This window comes from Lacerta agilis, chromosome 15 (genome assembly GCF_009819535.1).
Source record: "Lacerta agilis isolate rLacAgi1 chromosome 15, rLacAgi1.pri, whole genome shotgun sequence".
NCBI lineage: Eukaryota > Metazoa > Chordata > Lepidosauria > Squamata > Lacertidae > Lacerta > Lacerta agilis.
Window position 1 is genome coordinate 15,669,532 of NC_046326.1, and position 23,803 is coordinate 15,693,334.

At 47.5% G+C, this 23,803-nt stretch overlaps 2 protein-coding genes across 2 annotated transcripts; both read left to right on the forward strand.

Moving 5' to 3' along the window:
* The first annotated feature begins 1,906 nt into the window (after positions 1-1,906).
* On the forward strand, positions 1,907-11,753 carry ZPR1 (ZPR1 zinc finger). Its single transcript, XM_033172073.1, has 14 exons — positions 1,907-2,084; positions 2,782-2,943; positions 3,799-3,889; positions 5,171-5,241; positions 6,003-6,089; positions 6,206-6,328; positions 6,737-6,790; positions 7,052-7,118; positions 7,401-7,471; positions 7,553-7,642; positions 7,730-7,840; positions 8,223-8,309; positions 10,347-10,412; positions 11,469-11,753. Exons 1-14 carry the CDS (start codon positions 1,947-1,949, stop codon positions 11,601-11,603), a joined length of 1,353 nt encoding a protein of 450 aa, XP_033027964.1. The 5' UTR covers positions 1,907-1,946; the 3' UTR covers positions 11,604-11,753.
* Positions 11,754-14,041: 2,288 nt separating this feature from the next.
* Positions 14,042-23,802, forward strand: BUD13 (BUD13 homolog). The gene is made up of 11 exons (XM_033171796.1): positions 14,042-14,225; positions 16,362-16,458; positions 16,722-16,806; positions 18,017-18,074; positions 18,878-19,224; positions 19,358-19,710; positions 20,165-20,273; positions 21,038-21,176; positions 21,532-21,716; positions 22,341-22,422; positions 22,794-23,802. Exons 1-11 carry the CDS (start codon positions 14,077-14,079, stop codon positions 22,885-22,887), a joined length of 1,698 nt encoding a protein of 565 aa, XP_033027687.1. The 5' UTR covers positions 14,042-14,076; the 3' UTR covers positions 22,888-23,802.
* Position 23,803: the final 1 nt, after the last annotated feature.

The following is a 23,803-nucleotide window of genomic DNA, read 5'->3' on the forward strand; positions in this document are numbered from 1 at the left end:
CTTTGCTCAAACCTTTTTTTGCCATGCTTAAAACAAGGTTCAACCAGCTCCCATGACACCCACCTTTAAGCTGCTATGTTCAGTAGGAGCCAGATAGATGGATAGATAACAATGAATGAAACTACTACCATTTGCCACTTCTGATGCCCTGTTTCTTGTCTTAGATGTTAGCTGAACCACTATACCTATGGAATAGGTAATGCATAAATGGCTGTGGAATCATCAGCTCCAGTTTGTATATCCAGTTTATGACTGTGGTCTAATGCAAAATTTCAGTGGCCAGGTTGCTTACCTGAGCATATAATGCCAATCTTGGCCCAAGTGCACTGGCTCCAATCCATTTCTGAGCCAATCTGAAGTGCTGGTTTTGACATATAAAACCTTAAATGGCTCAGGACCGCAATACATCCAGGACCACCTCTCCCCATATGCACACTGCATCCATCATCTGAAGCCCTTCTTCATGCGTCCCCTCCATGAGAGGTCGAGAGAGCAGCAACACGAGAATGGGCCTTTTCTTTGGTGGCTCCCTATTTGTGGAATGTTCTCTCCATGGAGGCTCGCCTGGTGCCTTCATACATATATTTAGGTGCCAGGCAAAAACATTCCTCTTCTCCAAGGCCTTTGGCTAACTGAACAAGTGTTATTGTTCCTTGTTACTTATGATATGTATTTTTGTGATCCTTGGATGAAAGGTGGTATAGAAATGTAATTATTCTTTTAAATGAAAAAATGGAGAAAATTGCAGAACAGCTGAACTTCCAGGTTTCAATTGCCTTCCAATAGTTGCAAAACTAAGCACAAAATATTTACTAAGCTCTGCTTTCGTTGCCACAAAGTGGTTTTGCACCACATATTTACCAATCCCTCTCCCCCCCCTCTCTCTCTGTGTGTCTGATCAGTATGAATCTGTGAACAAAGCATTGCTGCTACACTTTCTGCATCAACATTGGCTTCCTTGTTCTGCACTGTAAATGGCTTTTTGACTGTCTGTAATAAAGTAACATTTCCACTGGTCCTGCCTCTTGTTTTGTCTGAATCTGCAGTGGTCTACCACAGTGCAAAGGGGGGGGGGGGCTGAACTCTCTGGTCCAGGTATTAAATTTTAAGCAGAGACCCACCCCATTCATGTGCACACATACACACACACCTCCAACTGGAAGAGCTTGGTTCCTGGATAAGGCCAAGGTGGACCTGTCTAGCCAAGCACTCAGGTTCCCACCCACAATGGACATGCACAACCCTTTAGGGTGCCTGCAAGCAGCTCCTCCCCAGCAACTGGTATTCAGAGGTAGACTTCTCCAGGCTCTGGAGGTTCTATTGAGGCCTCTCGTTTCCCAGCGGCTTGCAGCCTGGCCAGGCTCACCTTGGCAAGGGCTCGACTTGTCTACCCACCCGGCCAAGTGGTTCCTGGTGGTGCCTTTGCCACCGGACTGGGAGGGGAATGCCTCCCTTTCTGAGGTCTAACCGCCAGCGGGCTAGGGATTATGCAGAGGATCTAGCAACCTGGCTTTCCAGTATGGCCACGTGGACAGAAATTCCACCCCAGGGTTTCTCCCCTCACCCCCTGTTGAACTTCTGCCCGCCCGCTGGTCCTCTTATTTCTCCCCCTGTTGAACTTCTGCCCGCCCGCTGGTCCTCTTATTTCTCCCCCTGTTGAATTTCAGTCTGCCCGCTGGTCCTCTTATTTCTTCCTCTGTTGAACTTCAGTCTGCCCGCTGGCCCTCTTATTGAGTCCGCCGAGGCCTGGGAAAAGCCCGCGAGGCCCGCGTGGGAGTACCGCGCACTGATTCGGTCACACGACGCCTGTGACGTCACCCGAAGCCGGTGCCCTTTTCCCCCGCGGCCTAACGGTATGCGTGAGAATGCGCATGCGTTGAGTGGAAGTTCCGGGTTGCCGGAAGCGTGCCTGGGTCGCTGCTGCTGCTGCTGCTGCTGCGGGAAGCATGTCGGCCATCGGGGCTCTGGACCCTGTCCGGGGCGGCGTAGAAGCGGCCCCGGCGCTGTTCCGCCCGCTTAGCGCCGAGGACGAGGAGCAGCTGCCGGCCGAGATCGAGTCCCTCTGCATGGCCTGTCACTCCAACGTGAGCCTCCCCAAGATGCTAGTCCTCACTCTGCTGGTCCCTTCTCTCTCTCTCCGCCCCTGGCTGTGGGGCCTCACCGTCCTGCGGGGGTGGCGCGGGACACTTCCTCCCCCCCCCCCCGGCAGCTTCTTAAGAGGGGGACGAGAGGGTTCTCTTGTGGGGTTGCTAAGACGCAGGTTTTTCTTATAATGGTAGCAGCCTCTGCCAAGATGGGAACCCCGCCCCGCAGCCTCCATTGCTTCCTTCCCTATTCCTCCTCTTCTAGGACCTGCCCCTGGAGAGAAATCCCTTCTTTGTGCTGGGCGACCCCATCTCAGGCCTTGCTTTCTTGCCATATAGTTTCTAAACATCATTATTGAATTTAGGTTGGGGAGGGGAGGATAGGTGACTGTTCTTCGTTTGGTTTGGAGTAAGCCCATTGGAAATAGCGCCCCTAATTTAGTAATGCCCATTGACTTCAGTGGGTCTACTCCAAGTTGGACTATCGTATACAACCCTCTTTCAGCGTTGGGGTTATAGGAGCAGGTAGTGTTTGTTAGGGATAAGGCATGTCTGTTACAGAGTTTTGGTGCACAGGGGGAAGTTGTAGTGTCTTTGTATAACGGGGAAAGGTGCAAAGTGTGACTGTGCAGCAGCTCAGGTGTTTGGGATGCTGAGCCCTTGCAGTTTGGCTTTATTCTTCTTTTTCCTTACCTAGGGGGTGACTCGGTTGTTGCTGACTAGGATTCCCTTCTTCAAAGAGATCATTGTCAGTTCCTTTGCCTGCAACACATGTGGCTCGACCAACTCAGAGATCCAGTCGGCTGGCCGGATCCAGGATCAAGGTGTATGCTATGTGCTGACTGTGAAGAGCAAGCAGGTGAGCGGGTTTGTCTGCTTCCCATTCCCCTGTGGTAGCTTAAGGACCTTGATTTTGCTTTAGAAGCAAATTTGGCAACTTTGAAGATTGGTTTTGGCACAGTCCCTGCCCATTTGGATCCACTGCGTCACAGAACTGATTCGCTGTAAAGCTGATCTGGCTTGAGAAACCACAATTGGCAGAGAAGTAAGCTTTCAATCAATTAAGCTTACTTTCTTACAACACAAAGGCAGCACAGTGCGTGGTTGCAGGTGGGCTGGGCTGCTGATGTCATGTTGCAGAAATCAGACTAAAGAAATCAAGATTTGAGGTCCTTATGTTATATAAAGATTTAATAGCCACCTTTCCAAGATTCAAGGCAGTGTAGAAGCCATAACCCAGATTACATATAGAAAACCACTCAATCAGTGCCAGAAACTTACTCTGCCATTTCAAAAGAGATGCCTTTTACACCCCTCCTCCAGTGCAGAGTTCAAAAACACCTGTGACATAGGCATCCATAGGCATTTGGGTTTTCGTACCATTTCCTGTGGGGTATCTAACTGCCACCTATCCCCGTTGCAAATTTAAGGGTTGGCTTTGGTCACCCTTTTATCTCTGGTTACTAGGGATAAATGGTAACATGGGCACAAGCTTCCAGGAAGAGGCAGAAGGAATGGGGTGGGCTGGAGCTGACTCAAAAGGCCTCTTTCCCTACCCCTGCTCTGGTTTGGGTTAGTTGGGGAGGTGTTATCACTCAGCTTGTGTTTCCCTTTAGTTCATGTGTGCTTTAGGCATGTCCTTGTCCTCACCCAATCAGGTGGGCTGCTGGGTTTCTAGACTGGTATAACCTCTCCTGTAAATCATTCTCCCCAGGATATGAATAGGGAAGTGGTGAAGACTGACTGTGCCACAGCTAGAGTCCCCGAGCTAGACTTTGAAATCCCTGCTTTTTCACAGAAGGGAGGTGGGTATATGGTCGTTTCACTATGTCTTGGGGCAGCTGGTCTTTGGGATGCAAGGAGCTACTAGCACATTCCTGACGACCTGTTCCGGTGGAGGAGCTGCTGTTTGAGGGCGTGAAAAGGAACATTTTCCACTGTGGGGCTTTTAAAGGGTGTGTGGAAGAGGCATTTGTTGTACTGGCTTGAACAAGAGGTCCAGATCTCCACTAAATAGCTTCCTGCTTTCTGAGAGTCTGCTCTCGTGTTTCTCCTGATCAGATTAACATGAGAATTAACTGTTGGGTTGCTGCATCAGGCCAGAGACCCATCTCATTCAGCATCCTGTTCTCAGAGCAGCCAAACAGATGCGTATGGGAAGCGCATAAGCAGGACTCGAGTGCAACAGCAACAGCAACTGGCATGCAGAGGCTTACTGCCACCGACAGTGGAGAGAGAACATAGCCACTGTGGCAGGTAGCCACTGAGAGTCCACCTTTAATTTGTCTACCCCTCTTCTAAAGCCATCCAAGTTGGTGGCTGCTGACTGCTTCCCAAAGTAGTGGTGCTCCTAGGTTAAATCATGGGGACGCCAGCTCACCCTGTGTTCTGTGCACCTGCAGTGGCTATCAGTGTGCTAGTTCCATCTGCTCTATTTTCTAAGGGCAGCTGTGGGGAGAGCAGTGGAATTGATGGGGGTACGAGGCAGAGAAGGAATTGTGTTGCCAGGCTGCCTTTTGAAAAGCAGAAGTTGGGGCCTCCCTTCCCTGTTCTACCCAGTCTTTGGCTCACTGCAGAGGATCTGGTTGCTGGCAGGATGGACTGATAACAGTCTATGAGAGCCAGCAAAGGAGCCAACCTCGTTATTTCCAGTAATACAGGTGAAACTTGAAAAATTAGAACATCGTGGAAAAGTCCATTAGCTACTGGTGTATAATATATGTGATACTCATGACATGCAAAGCGAGATATGTCAAGCCTTTGCTTGTTATAATTGTGATGATTATGGCGTACAGCTGATGAAAACCCCAAAGTTGAAATTGTTAAGTTGGGGTTCTCATCAGCTGTACGCCATAATCATCACAATTAAAACAAAGGCTTGACATATCTCATTTTGCATGTCATGAGTCTATCTCATATATTAGTTTCACCTTACTGAAAGAAATGAACCTTTCCACGATATTCTAATTTTTCGAGTTTCACCTGTAAGTCACTTTTGTGTGCCAGTGTGGAAGAATATAACTGGTGGGGTCTGGACTGCTGGGTAGTGATGTGTCTGCCCTTTCTCTCTCCCTCCCTCTCATTAGCTCTTACCACCATTGAAGGGTTAATTGAGAGAGCCATAGAAGGATTGAAACAGGACCAGTCATTCCGCAGGGTAAGCTGCTTGTAAGGGCTCCACAGGGGGGAGGACTTTCTTGTCTGTATGGGTCTGACCTGTCATTTCATGGGGCATTTCGGTCAGCTGGCAGGGGGAAAGATGCATGTGTTGGGGACATCAGCTGCTGAATGATTTCTTCCTTATTGAACAAGATACCTGGCACTGGCAGTTGCTGTGGCAGTGCTCATCGCATGGCCAGTATATTAAACGAATTTTGGGCTTCTTTAGGTTTAGAAGTCACCCTTCGGGAAGCAGAACTTGAGAACTGCCTAGAAGCACTGAACACCCTTTATTTGGTTTGGACAGCTCTATCGCAGTCCTGTGGGCTAGTAAAGCTGGTCCTAAATATTTCTAGCAGTATTGTTAAAGGCCCCAGAAGTCCCGAATATGGGTGGCTAACACCTTACCTGCCCCCCCTTTTGGTAAACAAAGACTCACTTGTTAGCTATGTCTGGCAATAACATGCAGCAAGTGATGCTGGACAAATAACAGAGAGCTTGGTCCTAAAGCAGAGGATATAAGGCAGCTTTCTCTGTGCTTGTTTGATACTCTTTGCTATAAAGCAGGGAAGGGGAATGTTTGGTTCTCCGGTTGTTGTTGTTGGACTTCAGCTCTCATCCTCCCTGATCATTGGCCTTGCTGAGTTGTGGCCTGTGGTGTTGGATTTTAAGTTTGTGTTGTTGGACTCCCAAGTTCCTCTTCCGAGCTGGTCTGGATAATAGAGGCTAAAAGCAACTGCTTCTGCTTTCTGGACGCAGGAAACCCACCCAGACATTGCAGAGAAGATTGAGGAATTCATCTGTAAGCTGAAGCGCTTGAAAGATGTGGATTCAGCTTTCACTTTCGTAAGTACCACCAGGTGGGGTGAGGACCTCTGGCCTATCCTGGCATGCACCCAATTGTTCCCTGCAGAAGCAAACAGAGGCTATTAATGGCTCTTCCCTTCCTTTCTCTCTGCCAGATCCTAGACGACCCCTCTGGCAACAGTTTTGTGGAAAACCCTCATGCCCCACAGAGGGACGAAGCCCTGGTGGTGACCCACTACAGGAGAACCGCCCAGCAGGCTGCTCTGCTTGGAATTGAGGTAGCGTGAGTTAGAGGGTGTCTGGGCTTGGTGGATTCATGAAGGCTCCATAACTTAGTACAGTAGCACCTCGGCTTATATTACACTTGGGTAACGTAAACTTCGGGCTGCGAAAGCGACAAACCTGGAGATGTTTCGCCGTGTGCGCATGCGCAGAAGTGCTCTACTGCACTGCGCACCTGCGCAGAAGCAGTCTGCCACCGCACGCACATGCACAGAAGCAGTCCCTCCGGTTGCGGAAACCTCGGGATCCAACCGGAGCTCCGGAACGGATCCCGTCCGCAACCGGAGGTACCACTGTATTTAGGCAATGGCGTTCTAGTTCATGTGCCACTGTTGTCGATCTCTTGACCTTTGAGCCGTGCTGCAGGTCCTAAGACAATTTCCAACATCTCTGTTCTTTCTTAGGTTGAGGAATCCAAGGAGGATGTGACTGACTCTGTGGACGACCTACGGAATGAAGTGAGTAAACTGACCTTGAGGTTTAGGCAGAGTCTTCTGGAGTACTCAGTGGCCTGCTTAGGTCTGGCTTGCGCCCTCTGGAGGGTTCCTGTTCCCAGCAGGGGTCATCCTACAGAAAGGGACTTAGAATCATAGGATTGTAGAGTTGGAAAGGACCACAAGGGTCATCTCATCCAACCCCTTGCAATGCAGGAATCTGAGATCCAGAGTCTTATGCTCCACTGACTGAGCTATCCACTGTGCCCCTCTCCTGTATTCCAGGTGCTGCAGTTTGGCACCAACTGTCCCGAATGTAATGCTCCGGCCAGTACAAACATGAAGATGGTGCGTATCCTTTTGAATCTGTGAAATGTCACATTCCAATCTGGTCATGTGGGGCCAATAAAGTGTGTGCGTGGAGATGCATCGCTCTTGGCCAAAGAGTGCAGTTCAACCAAACATTCCTTTTTTAGTGGTGGAGCAACTGTGTCAAGGGTGGTTTGTAGTGATTTTCTGAGGCTGGAGGTGGTGGCTTGGGATTCTGACAAAGCAAAGAAGTGGGTCTTGTATCTATCAGCAAAACAGTTTGGCTGTTTGAGTCTGTTGGCTTCCTTGACTTCTCCTTCTCCAGAGATTCCTCATTTCAAAGAAGTCATCATCATGGCTACGAACTGTGATTCTTGTGGGCACAGAACAAATGAGGTGAGAGGCTTTTGGTCTGGCAGTGTTGATGTTTCCTTGAATGAACTCTGTCCGTTTTACAGTTTTCCTACTTGTCCACAGGTTAAATCTGGAGGAGCCATAGAGCCTTTGGGGACCAAAATAACCCTTCATGTGACTGACTCATCAGACATGACGAGGGACATCCTCAAGGTGTGGTGCTGTTTCCTCCGTCATTGTCCGTTTCTTGCAAATTCCTGCCTCCAGAAACTTAAGTGAAATGTCCTCCTTCTTCCATAGTCCGAAACCTGCAGAGTGGAGATTCCAGAACTTGAATTTGAGCTAGGAATGGGAGCCCTGGGTGGGAAATTCACCACTCTGGAAGGATTGCTAAAGGATATCCAGACTCTGGTGAGTTTTGTAATAAAACAAATGTATATCCCACCTTTGGAGGTAAAGCCCTCACAAAGTGAATTGCACTTAATGAAAAAACATATTGGAAGGAAGCTGTTAAATTAGGAGGGGGGGGGAACTCCTTAAACCAGTAGGAACTCAAAACAAATTTGAGTTGGCTTGTTGGCTGCACTTCAGCTGGAGAAAAGTCCTTCCTCTAGACAGGTGTGCATCTTGCCAGCAGGTGCCAACAGGTGTTGGTCTCTGGAGGGACGGGAGACAGGAATAATGTTACAGAATGGGAAGACTGAAACTGCTGGATGTGAGCAGAGTCACTGGCTGGCTTAGGGAGGGTGACCTCCTTTTGAACAGGGACTAAATTCTGAGTTGTCCCTTGCAGGTGGCGAAGAACCCATTCACTCTGGGGGACAGCTCAACATCAGACAGAGCAGAAAAACTCTGTGCATTTGGCAGGAAGCTGCAGCAGGTTTGGTGCCTCTTTATGCCTTTAACTCAGCATCTTATGCTATTCTGTTTTATTGTACTTTTTTTTTACTGTAGTTCATAAATTTTAATTTTGCTGGATTTTATGATGTTATTGATATAGGCTTACTGATTTTCAGTAAAAGGGATGCGGGTGGCGCTGTAGTCTAAACCACTGAGCCTCTTGGGCTTGCTGATCAGAAGGTCGGTGGTTCGAATCCCCGCGATGGGGTGAGCTCCCATTGCTCTGTCCCAGCTCCTGCCAACCTAGCAGTTCGAAAGCACGCCAGTGCAAGTAGATACATAGGTACTGCTCTGGTTTCCGTCACAGTGTCCTGTGCGCCAGAAGTGGTTTAGTCATGCTCGCCACATGACCCGAAAAGCTGTCTGTGGACAAACGCCGACTCCCTCGGCTTGAAAGCAAATGAGCGCCGCAACCCCATAGTTGCCTTTGACTGAACTTAACCATCCAGGGATCCTTTACCTTTTTTACCTACTAGTTTTTAGTTATGTTTCATATTTGTGAGCTGTTTACTGTGTGAGTTATATTCTTTAGTTTCATTGGATGTCCAGAAGTTCTGTCGTTATGGGAGAAGGAATTTTTATACTCTGTCCACTTTCTTCATGCCATGAGTAATTTTATACATTTCTATAATGTCTCCTCTTATTCACCTTAAATTCTGTAACCTTTCCCCATAGGGGAGTTTCTCCACCTCTTTTTGATGATTTTGGTTGCCCCCCCTTTTTTACCCTTTTCCAACTCTACAATACAGTTCTATCTTGCTTCTCAAATGCCTTGGTACTTGTACGTTTTGGCTCCTGAACGCTGAAAACCCAGAAGTAAGTGTTCCGGTTTGCGAATGTTTTTCGGAAGCCGAACGTCCGAAGCTCCTGCAGCCAATCGGAAGCCATGCCTTGGTTTTTGAACGGTTTCAGGAGTCGAACAGACTTCCAGAACCGATTACGTTCAAGAACCAAGGTACAACTGTATGTTTTTTTTGAGGTGGAGAACTGCACAGTATTCCAAATGTGGTCACACCATAAATTTGTATAATGGCGGTTTTATTTTCAGTTCCTTTCCTAATGATTCCTAGCATGGAATTTGCCCCTTTCACAGCTACTGCATACTGGGTTGACACCTTCATTGTCAACCCAGTATTCACCCACTATAATCTCCGAGGTCTCTCTCTGAGACTGCTAATATTGAGTGGTATATAAGCTATATTTTTGATGTCGCTAAGTACAGCACTTGCTCCCCCCCCTTTTTAAAATTTCCCTTTGTGCAGAGATTTCCAAAAGGGATATATTACAAATCTTAAGAAGCGCGAATCCTGTTGATTGTTTATGTTAGCTAGATTTAACATGTTTCCCTCCTTGATAGTAAGAGGAAGGTACTTAGCTCTCCCAAAATCTGAACGTTTCTGTAAATGCAGTAAGAATGAACTTGATACATTGGATCATATCTTCTTCTCTTGTGATTTTGGCACTAATGCTAGAAGTTGGTTATTAAATGCTTTACAAATGGACATGCCTACCTCTACGTTTCCAACTATTCAAATACTATTATCGGATAGTAATGATAAAATCACTTCAATAGTGGCCGAATTTTTAAGCTCAGTCCATGCAGAAAGATTAAGCCACCACAAAGAGGATTAGGGGATCTTAATTAAATAGTAATGCGGAATTGATATATTGTTATACCATTTATACCAACTGATGTTTTAACTAAGGTTTGTTATGAGAAGTTTGAAATTATTTTTTTATGGATTAGTAGTGAATTTTAGTGCTAAAGATTTAATTAATACAAGCCTTAATTTGTTGATTTTATATCTTATATATGTTATACACAATGTTTGTTCTGAAATCATCTTGTCTGTTATGCCTAATAAAGGTTATTGAATTGAATAAGCTAAATAAATGATGAGAAGGGCATTTGGGCTCTTTGGCTTGATGCTCCTCCTGTACATGGGCTAATTTTCTGGCTGGGATAAGAGGCTATGAAGCCATCTCTGATGGGCATGCCTTTTCTGTTTCTCTCCAGGTAGTGGATGGGCAGTTGAGGATACATTTTATCCTGGATGACCCTGCAGGGAACAGTTACCTCCAGGTACAGTGAACTTGGGACAGAAGAAACAAGGGGTTGTTTAGCAGATATTTCTGTAGCAAGTGCTGGCCATGTTGGTTCCTGAGAACAGGAAATGTAATGTTCTGAGAATGGCCCATTTAAAAAAGACAAGCTGTGGTGTATGCATGTGCCTGGCTGTTGAGTTTCAGAGTGTTTGGGGAGAAGGAGCACAAAATTACGGTGATGACGAGAGGCCTAAGATATTGACATTGCTGAGAACAGGCTAAGATGGCACCAACCCAGGTGTTATGTTACCCAGCTCAACACCCAGGACAGCAAGGGAAGAAAGGGCAGTCATTTGACAGAGCTGGAGACCTCTTGACAGCGGAGGATGGTAATGCTGAAGGAGTGGAGGTTACAACAGGGATGTTTATAGGGCCACAGTGGAGTCTGTACCTTCCTTATCCATGTCAGGAACAGGACACAGGATGAGGAACAGAGCAAGTGCCTAACTTTGGGGTTTGAGGGGCCTGCGTAGTGCATTGGGGGCTTGATGCCGGGGAGTCCTTGGCTAACACACCCACCGTTGAAAATGGCTTGAGCCAAGTTGCAATCTTCTTGGCTTAGCGTCTTGGATTTTGAGGATAAGTGGGGAGTTTTGAGATTGGGAAAAACATCAGATATCCAGGTGCCTCCAAACATATTGCCGAAGAATCCAAGCATGCTTGCACTCAGGCCCAGCTTTGCATGCCTTGAAAAGTATTCGAGAGAGAGAGGTGTATACAAGTCAGGGATGGGGTACCTGGTGTTCTCCAGATGAACGTTGGACTCAATTCCCAACATCCCAGACCACCTGCTGCGCTGGCTGATAGCTCTCATCCATATGCTTGTTCCATGTAACTTAATATACACCTGCTCTAGATTTGGCCCTTGCGTAAGCCATGTGATCCCTTTCCTAAAATGAGCTAAACAGGGAGCGGGCCATGGTGTCCTTCTACCCCCCAGACTCCCCAAAGCTGGTGATTCATTCCTTGTGGGCTGTGCAGGGTGGGTTTCTGTGTCGTATCCCCGCATAACACAACCCCCTCTTGCCCGCAGAATGTTTACGCTCCTGAGGAAGACCCAGAGATGCGAGTGGAGCACTACGAGCGGCGGTTTGAGCAGAACGAAGAGCTGGGCCTCAACGACATGAAAACAGAGGGCTACGAAGCAGACTGCTCTTCCCAGCGGTAGCAGCGCCACACAGAGGCCAGGACAGTGTTGTGCAGAAAAAGATGAACAGTTCCGCCTGCCTGGCGAAGGAAGGGTCTGCTTGTGACTCTGGATTGAATTTGACCCACGGAAAGCTGCTAGCAGGGCTTCTCATAAAAAGCGAAAGCATTGCTTCTGGCTTGAGGCTCATTCTGTTATGGCCTGGGATTCCGTTGGCGCAAATGGCACAGGCCATCCTCCGTTTGTTTTACTCCCCCAAGTAGCCCATCGAAGTTAGATGCCCAGGTATATCATTGCCCAGGATCTTCAGCACTTGGTTCTGTATTGAGGGCTGCCCCCTGCATGAGTAGTCTTGCATTTTCAGTAAGGGAGGCAACATTGTCAGTCTTCTCTTCTCCCCTGTTCCCTTGCGGGTGTTTGGTTTTTTTTTGCATTTGTTTTTATCCAGAGCAATAAAAGTGAGGTGTGTGAAAAGACAACTCCTGCTTGCCCTCTGCTAGGGTCACTCTGCTCTTAGGAGAAAAATGAGGGATATTCAAGTGCTGAAGAACAGTAGGGATGTAATCAACCTTAGCTCCCTCTTAAACTAAAAGCTGGGACCCGACCTTGAAAGAATCATTTTCTTCACACAAGCAGTGCTGATTATCTCTGCTTCGCAAGCGTAGGGGCTTTGAAGTGTAGCCTGCTTTCCTCTTCATGTCAAAACAAAATAAAATAAAAATTCTTTCCAGTAGCACCTTAGAGACCAACTAAGTTTGTTCTTGGTATGAGCTTTCGTGTGCATGCACACCTCTTCATGTGTTAGCTAAGGCTGGGCAATTTTGTCTAAAAACTTGTCACGGCTGAGATCTGTCAGTTGCACACTCGTAAATAGGGTTTGTATAAGGTAATCCTCTCCACCTAGGTGTCTTGGCTTAAATTGGCCTTTGTCAGGCTGAAGCTCTCCATCTGTTTTGGATGATCATCCTGGTGGGTGGAAAGGGCAGCTGATGGGAGTGACTGCTCAAAACATCTTGAGGGTGCCAGGTGGACAAAGGCTCCTGTAAATTACGGGGCTTCTAAAGATCTGTGTCTGTGGTCGTATTTTCTACCTGACTAAAGGTGTGCATGGAATTGTACTTGGCTCTCTGGCCTGTGCTGCAGTGGGTAGAGAATACCAACCAGGAATGTGTTACTGGATCAGACCATACATATCCTGCTGTCCTGTTTCCCACACTAATGGTGCTTCCTCCCCCCCAGTGCCTCTGGGAAATCCACAGTCGGGAGGAGGTGAGGGCAGCAGCAGGTGATCGCTCATATTGCTCTGTTCTTGGGATGTGGAAGCCTCTCAGCCTGGCAATAGTATAGAGCTGGCCTGAGAGGCAAGGGCCTCCCTCGAGGGGTGCAAACTTGAATAAAATATTGGGGGGGCCAGGTAAGCTCTGCCCCGCATAATTAGGCCCGCATAATTAGGTCATAAGACGTGGCACACACACATCATTTGAGCAGCAATGCCCATCAACTTTGGGGCCCCCTGGCCCCCTCAAATATAGGAGTTGGCTCTTATGCCTCCCTATGAGAAATAGGTGGTAGGTCTGCTCTCTCCACTCCTCTCTCTTTACTGTGTTACTACTTCAGTCTCTTGGGACTATCCCAAAGCAGTGGATTAAAATAGAAGGGAGATTCCAACTAAACATTAGGAAGAACTTTCAGGCACTAAGAGCTGTTTGATAGTGCAACAGACTCACTTGGAAGGTGGCACACTTTTTTATTGGAGGTTTCTAAGCAGAAGCTGGGTGGCCATCTGTCGGAGATGCTTAAACTGATTCCTGCTTGCAGGGGTTGGATTAAATGACCCTTGGAATCCTTTCTAACTTTACAATTCTATCATTCTCTCTCCCCCTCCCACTCACTTGGCCGTGAAGCACACCTTGGGCCAGTTCCTAGCCTACCTTGCAGTATTGTGGTGGGGAGGAAGAGAACCAGGCCATTCAACTTTAAAAAGAAAGTAACATTATTTATTTGGTTTTTCAAATTACAGTTTTACCATCACATATCCAACACACAACAGAAATACAAGATTCCATAGAATCGCCTGGACTTCCCTCATCCCCTTCATGGGTCCTATAGTTAGTCATTTCCTCCTGCATCTTTTATAATAATCCATTTTTTTAACATCTTCATTATATCCAAAATTCACCATTAAACTACAATTGTTATCAAGCCATTCACTTGAGCACCCTGAAGGAAAAGGTGCGGAGAGGCTTGCAATAATAAACAAGGGTCGCTGCTCTGCTCCCCCCCCTCCCCGACCCTTGCCCGGCCGCCTGGTGGGCGCGGGATTATTGCCTCCCATCCCTCGCGCAGAGATGCTGCCGCTAGAGGGCGCTCCAGGTCCCCCTCGCTCTTCACAGCCCCAGCAGCTCCAACCATAGAGAAGGGGGGAAAGAGCCTCGTTTTCTATGGTTCTGACTCCGACGCCGACCTGGCTTCCGCTTCCTCCCGCCTGAGGAAGATGGCGGCGGCCTCGGCTTCAGCCTCGGGCCTGTCCAAGGCCGAATACCTGCGGCGGCGCTACCTGGAGGCCGACGGGCCGGAGGCGGATTCGGAGGTCAAGAAGCGGCGCAAGAAGAAGAAAGCGGCGAAGGAGCTGCCGCCGGGAAGGTGGGATAGAGAAGGAGGAAGGGAATAAGGATGGAGGGCCGGGGGTGGATGTTAGCTCTGTCGCCGCCGCCTGCTCCTCCCTGCTGATGACGAGGAGACTCTCCTCCCCTTCCCCGCTCTGCTTTCCCCCTCCTTTTGAGGGGTGTGAACGCATAGAAATCTCTCTGCGCTTCAAATCCCCTCGCACGGCCTCTCAGCCTCGCCTACCTCGCAGGGTTGTTGTGTGCGGGGGTGTTAAGTGAGAATGGAAGGGAGAACCATGTGTGCCACCGTCTTGCTTCTTGGGGCAAAAAGAAAGGGATATAAATGAATAAATGACGGTCGAATGCCGAAGTTCACTGCAGGGCAGCCTTGGTTGGTCAGACTGCCCGCCTTGCTTCTCAAGCCATAACGCCCATTTATGTTTTTTAATAGCCTTGCAAATATGCCCAAATATACTGGTCTGCAGCATTTTTTACTTGCTTGTTGAAATGCGGCAGAGGAGGGCTGGAGCATTGCATGGCTGGGGTGTGTGTGTGTGTGTGTGGAGGAGACTCTTCCTTCTCTAGCAGCCTGCTTGCATTTCATGCTGGGATTATTCCTCCTGTGAAATTCCTCCTTCTATACGACAAAGGTGAACAAGTCCAATTACTGTATCTCTTTCCCACCGGACCACCCAACAGAGCGTTCCAGGCAGCCCACTTGCTCACATCACCTGTGTGGCATTTCATGACCTTGTCTGTGCAATTTCTGGTTTCCTATTCCTACCAGATTAGTGGTGGAATGCAAGTCTTTTTTATGTCTCCACCAATCTTCCATTTTCCCTCTTTCTCTCAAGCTGTGTAACCAAGCCTCATTATCATTCTGTAGCATTGGCTGTCATTCATCCTATTCCCTCCCCGTCTTTTCTAGGAGTTTACTATAGCTTTCAGATTGTAATGTACTAGAAGGCAGGAGTTTGTGGTCCTTGTGTGAGAATCCTGCAAAATGCAAGTACGTTGATGGTGCTGCCCATAGAAGCCTTTAGCATGCCACTCAGCTCTTAAAGCAGTGGATACCACATAATAAGAAAAATGAGGGTGCAGGCCACTTGTGCATTCTGAGCTTCTAACAGAGTAGTCAGAATGTTGGGCTTGGATGTGGGAAACCTAATAACTAGGTAAAGGTAAAGGTATCCATGACGGTTAGGTCCAGTCGCGGACGACTCTGGGGTTGCGGCGCTCATCTCGCTTTACTGGCTGAGGGAGCCGGCGAACAGCTTCTGGGTCATGTGGCCAGCATGACTAAACCGCTTCTGGCGAACCAGAGCAGTGCACGGAAACGCCATTTACTGTACCTTCCCGCTGGAGCAGTACCTGTTTATCTACTTGCACTTTGACGTGCTTTCAAACTGCTAGGTTGGCAGCAGCAGGGACCGAGCAACAGGAGCTCACCCCATTGCGGGGATTCGAACCTCCGACTTTCTGATTGACAAGCCCTAGGCTCTGTGGTTTAGACCACAGCGCCACCCATGCCCCTCAATATCTAGGTAGATTTATGCAATTGTTCTCCCCTTATGGTACCTTGGAGCCTTTTCCTGTTCAGAGCCACATTTAGGGGAGGGGTTAATCTGTCTGGGGCATGGCATCTTTCCCTCTCCACCACCTACATGAAATTAGGCAGAGTGCAGCAGTTTCCCACCCTTGCTCTAAGGCAGAACTTTCCAAACTGTGTCACAATGTTAGTGTGTAGGTGTGTCGCACAAACACTTCCCGTGCGCCTCCTGGGGTTGGAAAGGGGTTTAACCTCCAATTTGCTGGTAAAACAATTACTGTGTCGCAAAATGATGCTTGTCTAAAAAGTGTGTCACCAACATGAAAAAATTGGAAAGCTCTGCTCTAGGGGCTAAGGTTGCTCCATTGAATACATGCATGAAATTGGGCTGTAACAGACTCGTCATGGCAGCAAGATGATAAGCAAAACTACATTCTAACAGCCTAGCAGTTATCTAGAAGATTTATTCATGAGTATGATGGCTTAATAAATTGAAGTGTTCGTAAGATGCTACACTGTGATACTGATGCGATTTCTTATTCTAGAGAGCTGCTCTTTTTCAGACAATACATTTAGACAATATGCTGATCTTTGATCATGTTGTGTTATTTGTTTGATATCCAGAATTCGCATAGTGGATGATGATGACACGAGCTGGAAAAATATCCCTATTGAGCAGGAAAAAGAGGATGAGGAGGGGGATGATGGAGACTTGCCTGTGGTGAGTATTTAGAGGCAGTTGGAAACAGAGTGCTTAGCTGTACCATCACTTATTTAGAACTGTTTAACTCTTGTCTTTTCTTCTCAGTTGTGTGTAGTGGAGGTCAGTATAATTTCCATTTTACTCATTGGAACTGGAGGGTTCAGACAAGCACAGATGCATTGAGTACACACTGTGAAAAGTGTTGCTCAGCTGGGGAGATTTTGGCTTTGCAGTGCGACATGCCTCTTGGGATTGCCCAGATCTTCTGTTTTTCCTTCCAGGTGGCTGAGTTTATTGATGAGCGGCCAGATGAAGTTAAATGGATGGAAGAATTCCGAACCAGTAACAAGTGGAAGCTGTTGGGAGGTTAGTGTTCTGTAGTTCTTCTAATGGGATGGTGATTTTGTGCTCTGTGAGATACTTTCATCAGGTTAGCTCTGCATGTAGGCACACAGCCAAGACGGGCACAATTTTTTTGGGGGGAGTGCGGGGGTTCTTTTGTGTAGTTATGTCTCTCTGTAGGTGTGGCAGAAGAGTGAGGTTAGGTGAAGAGAGAAATAGCTTAGTAAATGTTATGGAAGCGTAACCAAGAGATCATGTTCACTGCACAAAAAAGAATGAAGAAGGAAAATAAATGCACTTTACTTATTAGTGTTTAGGCAATGTAGAGGTTCATTGGTGTCTTAACAAAATAAGACATTATGAGTCATAAGAATGCAAACTGTGTCAGTAATGAAATCTCATGTAGAATTCAGCTAGTGTGAACATTTTTGCTATGACATGTCAAGTGTAATCCGTTTTTCATGACTGCTACAGAAGTGGGTCAACAGTGACCCTTCAATGACATCCCAACTCACATCATCCCCCAGCCAGCATAGCTAATGCTCGGGGATGGCGGGAGTTGTAGTCCAGCAGTATTTGCAGGGTGAAACAGTCTGTGGGAAGTGGAGTTTGAAAAAGAAGTTTGTGGGTTGCCAAAAAAGCCTGTCGGGGGTTTACTTTTGCTCAGGGAGCGGGGTGAGCATAGGAATACAGGGAGTTGCCTTATGCCAAGTCGGACTTTGATCCATCCAACTCAGTGTTATAGATACTGACTAGCAGGAGTCTCTCCCACCTTGAGACACCAGGTATTATCCTTGGGATCTTTTGCATGGAAATATATGTGCTCTCCTCCTGGACAGTGATGTGAATTTTCCAGAAAAAAATTGAATTGGGTAATTTGCATTGGAAAACTTCTGATGCTCTAGCAGGTGATCTAATCTAGTGTGTTTATTTTACTTATATTTAGTAAACAACACTTAGAAAGGTTGAATCTGTCTGACTTGCCTAACACTGTATTTTCAATTGATGTTCATTGTTACTAATTACCATATGAGATGGAATGCATTCTGCAGAAAGATAAAGCACTGGAACGTGTTCCACTCCACATCACCGCTCCTGGGTTAGTTTTCTAGACATTGCTGTCCTTTGCATGACAATTGCAAAGGCCACAAAACCTGCACCTCATAATGTAGATTTTTATGTAGACAATTCAGAGATCTACATAAACATGGCTGGAATTGCGTTCTTTTTTCAGATCAGAAGAAAGAGTCACAAGAATCTGATCATTCTGTGACTGCAAAGTCAACAAAGAGGTAAGGAGGGTATTTAGTTGAACATTTAACAACACTCACCATGATCAACTCCCGCCTGGAAAACTATGTTCCCACTGTGGAAGGACGTCTGGATCCAGAATTGGCCTCAACAGTCACTTACTGACTCAATGTTAAGACAATGTTCATGGAAGACAATCAAACTAGTCTACAAGGGATCACCAAAGGAGGAGGAGGAGGAGGAGGAGGAAGAAGAAGAAAAGCTCCTTCAAGATGATTTTAACAGCTGCTGTGACAGTGGCTTTAACCTTATGGATTGGAGCAGCTGTTTAATATAGTTTGTGAGTGGAAGGAATGACTAGCACTTCATGTTTGTAGCACACCAGCTCTATGAAATCTTAGAAGCTAAGGCACAAAGCTTGTTGCAGGCTCATTGAAAACAGACTGTGTAGGCTCTGCAAAGTTGAAAAGGGCGCAGTAAGCCTTCCAGCATCTTTATGAACATAGTTAGAACTGGGCTGGCTGTAGTGCGGTATAAGAGGAGTGTCAAGATAAATAATTGATTGTCGCATGATTCCAAATAAAGAGCACACATGGTGGACTGTTGGCATTCTGGCTGTGGTGGTATTGGCAAAGAAACTGGCAGTGGCAGAGTTTCAAGTGCCAACACCAGGAGGCTGAGTCAGCCCACGGGGTGTTCTCTGGTCAGGATTGCTACTCCCCGATTGCTGCCAGCCTGCTGTGTCAAAACCATATACGGCAGCAAAATTTTACTGAGAGTGACTTTCCTGTTTGAAGCTTTGACTAATGTGCATTTTGGTTTTCCTTGTTCTTTTCCCTTCCAGTTCAGAAGCCACAAAACAAAAAAGAGCAAGGCATTCGCCAGACCAGTCACCGCCGAGGAGACGTCATGACTCGCTAGACCAATCACCGCCCAGGAGGGTCCTCTGTGACTCACCAGATCAGTCCCCACCCAGGAGGGGCCGCCGTGGCTCACCAGATGAATCACCTAAAAGGCATCATTCTGACACAGGCAAAAATAATACCAGAAGCTCGCATGGAGGCCGACAGGAACGCTACGCTGACCTGTCACCACCCCAGAAGAAGACGCGTGATTCTGATGCCGGCCCGTTGCTGTCTCAGAAACGGCAGTTGCCCGCTGGGGGTCTAGGAAAGCAAAGCAACGCCAGAGGTTAGTAGATTTTTGGAAGCCTTTCTCCAGAGAGGAGTATGTTTGGGGAGTGTGAGTTATTCTTATTGGAAGTCCTGGTAAACATCCAGTCACATTTAGTAATTTGTTTTGATGCTTGTATGCCACTTTACAGACTCAGAAGCCAATAAACGGTCCCATTCATCAGCACCTTCACCAAGGAAGCGCCAGAGACATGATTCTGAATCTGACTCCAATTCTCCTCCACCCAGGAGGAGTGCCAAATCCTCCTCAGATTCGGACCTTTCCCCACCACGGGCCTCTCGCAGTACACACTCACAGCGCCCGAGCTCTCCTTCCGACCTCTCTCCTCCCAGAAGAACACGGTGCAATTCTTCAGACTCTGATTTGTCCCCTCCCCGAAGAAGTCAAGAAGGCAGGAGGAAGGACCACAGATCCAAGAGCCCCCTTGACCTCTCACCACCTCGACGGGCCAAGGACACCAAAGGGAAGGATGGCATCCAAAAGGTGAGGACTTTGTTATTCAGCAGTAAATGTGCTGGTTCTGTTTTGTAAGTATGAGAACCACGATAAGAAATGCGGTTTCAGAATTGGTGCCAGACTTTGCTTTTGCTTCTTCTATCCCTGCCCCTTTTCTCTTTGTGTGTTTTGTGTGTGTGTGTGTGTGTGTTTTAAGATGGTAAATCTGCAGGCAGGGAGGTCTTGTTTTAATTGATTATATCTAAACTACTCTGGGAGCCTTTTGGGCTGAAGAGCAGAGTACAAATGCTTTAAATAAATAAGTAAGGAGCTGTGGAACCCTGTAATGGTTACCTGTATGCTTTCCCCAAGTGCTATGGGGAATGACTTCCATTAGAGGCAGCTACACTGGAATTGTATGGGGTTTAGTACTTTTGTGGAACTGGCACAAGGGTAGCATTTTTATTTTTGACACTGCTGTTGTTCTGCTTTTGGCTTGCAGGGCCCTCAGATGCTTTCGGGGGGCAAAGCTGGCTTAGTGTCAGCTGAGCTGCTGAGGAAGGAGCAGCATGAGCTCAGGAAACAGCAAAGCAGCAGCAAACATTTGGAAGGTGAGCTGTGGGGTGGGAGGCAGAGGTGGAGAAGGTGACTTTCTCAGGGTCGCACAGTGACTTCATGGCACAAGTAGGACATGAATCCAGCCCTCACCCCCTGGGTTGTATGGGCACCTCTGTTTAAAACCCATCGGGACATGCCATCCCCGCCAAGACTGGGTTACTATAGCAGGAATGAAAGCGGCTTTCAGAAGGAAATGTTCAGCTGTGACCCTCCATAGTGGAGCAGGGCCCACCAGTGTTTTGGGCGGGTCCTCCTGCAAATGCAGTGGTGATAAGCTGGGACTGCTAGTTGCAGGAATGGGTAGTTGCAGCTGCTGCATTCTCTAAAGCGAACCACCATCCTTTCATATGGATGTGATGGGCTATGATTGAAAAATGTGCAAGCCTACAGATATTTGGGGTCTAATTGTTCACACCCAGCAGATTGAAAGGAAATACAGATAGACCTTTCACAGTAGACCTGTGAAACTCAAGAGCTGCTAGCAGTAGTGGTGGTGAGTCATACGATTTGCCTCATCCTTGGCTCATTGCAAGTCTAAAAGCAAAGTTCTGCAGCCCAGAGACCCGCGCTTCCTGCAAGCGGAAAAATACCAGTTCAGTTTATCATTTACAGCTTTGCTTCTCTACAGAAATAACCAAAAGTTTACTGGGTGTGCTGAGTCCACCAAACAGATAGATTCGAGGGTGTGACATTTTTCAGTCCCCTGTTGTGGTTAGCTTGAATGCCTGACTCCTTCTCGCCTCCTTCCCTCCCCCAGCTGAATCGCGACATGCTGAAACGGTTTTCCGGGACAAGTCGGGCCGCAAGAGAGACCTGAAGCAGGAGTTGCTGGAACAGCGCAAGAAAGCAGAGGAGAAATCTGAGCGAGATGAGCAATATGCCAAATGGGGAAAGGGGTAAGCTGGATGGTTCCTGTGTTCAGGGCAGAAGCCCCACTTCCTTATCAGGCCACTGAAAAATGGGGATGGGAAACTCACTTAACAACGAGAAAGGAAGGTGTCCTAACACCAGCTCAGAAGATTGAACCTGACACCTGCCTGCAAAGCAGGGGCTGTAGCATTGAGCCACAACCGTCCCCCTAAGAGAAGAGCCGCTGCGTCAAGCCTTCCTTGGTGTGTTGCTGACTTGGGCAACAGCAGGTGACCCTTCTCTCTTTCCAAACCTCCTGTAGCATCTTGTGCAAAAACGGCAAGAAAAAAAAGTTGAGTCCATCTGCTTATGCCCTGCTTTGGTTTGTGCCTCTCCCTGCAGCCTCACACAGAGCCGGCAGCAGCAGCAGAATGTGGAAGATGCGGTGAAAGAAATGCAGAAGCCACTGGCCCGGTACATTGACGACCAGGACTTGGACAAGATGCTGCGGGAGCAGGAGCGTGAAGGGGACCCCATGGCTGATTTCCTTAAGAAGAAGAAGGCCAAGGAGAAGAAAGATACAAAAGGTTAGCACTTGCAGTCTCCAGGTGTTACTGGTGGAAAGGTTTGTGGCGGTGGGGAGGGTGGCTGTGGTTGACAGGAAGAGGCACTGTGCTAATTCTTGTACTTCCCAAAGGTCAATTCTGATCTGTTACAGCTAAGAATGTTCAGCTTGGAAATAACTTTGATCCTAAGAGATGCACCTAAATGGATTTTTCAACAATGCCTTTTGAAAAGGACGGGGTATCAGGAGTCAGAGGAGTGACTAAAGTTTTGTGGTGAAGAGAACTGGCCAGGAAACACCCCCGTCTTCCTTTTCTGTTACACCCAGTCCTCACATTCTACTTCTAAGCTCCCCTCAACAAAAATTGCTTTTTGGGATGGAGGGGGGGGGGAGATGTTCAGGGCTGCTTCCTCTAGGAAGGCATTTTGTGATGGATGGCAGATCAGGCATTCTGCATTCTTGCCTTGCCTCTCTTTTCCTGTGAACGCTGTGCTTTGCACACTGTCTTCCCCGTAAATCAAACCATCTTTGAGGACCACTGTTGACTTCCTCTATGTGTTTTGGGTCAGTGCTAGCATAACTCCCTGGCTTTACTGGAAAAAAAAATTGTTGAAGCTGTTTGCTTATTTCCCTTCTCCTCCTTCAGAAAAGCCAAGATACAATGGACCAGCACCCCCACTTAATAGGTTCAACATCTGGCCTGGGTATCGCTGGGATGGAGTGGACAGGTAAGTCTGTATTTCTGCTAGTAATGGTAATTGATGGTCTCCAGTTAGAAAGAACTATGTGATGTACGCATGTGGCAGTTCCTACATGCAATATTGACTTATTGCTGAAACACATTCTGGTTTTGCATCCATCCTCTATCCCTGATCATGACTCTGAAGCAGCATCCCTAGTGGGGTTTCTTTGTGAAGTTTGCAGGTGGGTGGGATATCTCCATTCAGCTGTTGTTGGCAACTTTCTCATGACCTAGATTTGGGGCTGGGAAATTGGAAAGACTTGGTTGCACCCTGAAGGCCACCCAGCTCCCCCAAGAAATCTGCCTACCACAGTTTTTTGTTAGGTCACCTTATTGACATTGTTTCTGTTCCTGTAGGTCCAATGGCTTTGAGCAGAAGCGCTTTGCCAGGATCTCAAGTAAGAAGGCAGTTCAGGAGCTGGCATACAAGTGGAGTGTTGAGGACATGTGATTTTCCATCCCGAGATGCGATGGAACCTCCTCACAGTGCTGGAGATGGAAGGATCTCCTCTGCAACAGGGTTAAAGGGGTCCACCTATCAAGACTGTTCCAGGTGGTTTTGGAAGGGCTTGGAGGCAGCTTGCTCTTTCCAGGCAGAAGGCGAGACTGATGGAATTCCTGCAGTATATATAGACTGGACAAGGAGGAGTGAGAGAGAGCCACCTATGGTGCAGAAGCCCAAAGTCCTTTTCGAATGGAAACCTCTGGAAATCCACTGCTGGAAGAAACTGGTCTCTTCCATATTAACCTCATGGAGCAGTTGAGGTTGCTGCAGTTGATCGTAAGCTGAATTTGAAATCTCAGGTGCTTTTTCTGGGTAAGGGGCAGCAAGAGACAAGGTTAAGGAGGACTCCCTTCATTGAATAACATTCCTTCTGCTCCTTGGAAGGGTTTGACTGTGTTTTCTTGCAGCTGCTGGCCATGGTTGAAACCACTGGCTGGTTTGTGACTCTGAACATCCTGGTGTACATAAGCACAGCATCTTCCTGCGTTTTCTGTCTTGCACTGTTGGGTGCATACACTTCTGGACTGTGCAGTTTTTGCCTGGGCAGAGAGAATGCTTTCCCATAACCTTTCCCTAAAAGGACCAGCTGGAAATCTGCACTGTTGTATTTGAGAATCAACTCACCTCCAACAGCAGCTCAAGGAGCTAGTTGGGAAGTCAACGTGCAGATTTTGAAACCCTTTTGCATTTCCCCTGAAACATCTGCTGATGTCACCGAAGGAGTCCCTTCTGTTCCTGCAGAACACAGGGAAGCTAAATGCAAAGACTTTTTCATAGGAAATGGGATTCTTTGCAGCTAAAATTTCTACAGCCCTTTGTATTTTTGATGTACAGTTTGTAAATAACAACTTCCTTTTCTGAT

Bases quoted from the DNA above. Each gene is read 5' to 3' on its own strand.
- BUD13 (XM_033171796.1), top strand. From the start codon at position 14,077: ATGGCGGCGGCCTCGGCTTCAGCCTCGGGCCTGTCCAAGGCCGAATAC. The intron at 16,459-16,721 runs GTGAGTATTTAG...TTTTCCTTCCAG, and splicing joins ATGATGGAGACTTGCCTGTG to GTGGCTGAGTTTATTGATGA. The intron at 22,423-22,793 runs GTAAGTCTGTAT...CTGTTCCTGTAG, and splicing joins CGCTGGGATGGAGTGGACAG to GTCCAATGGCTTTGAGCAGA.
- ZPR1 (XM_033172073.1), top strand. From the start codon at position 1,947: ATGTCGGCCATCGGGGCTCTGGACCCTGTCCGGGGCGGCGTAGAAGCG. The intron at 3,890-5,170 runs GTGGGTATATGG...CCCTCTCATTAG, and splicing joins TGCTTTTTCACAGAAGGGAG to CTCTTACCACCATTGAAGGG. The intron at 7,119-7,400 runs GTATCCTTTTGA...CTCCTTCTCCAG, and splicing joins TACAAACATGAAGATGGTGC to AGATTCCTCATTTCAAAGAA.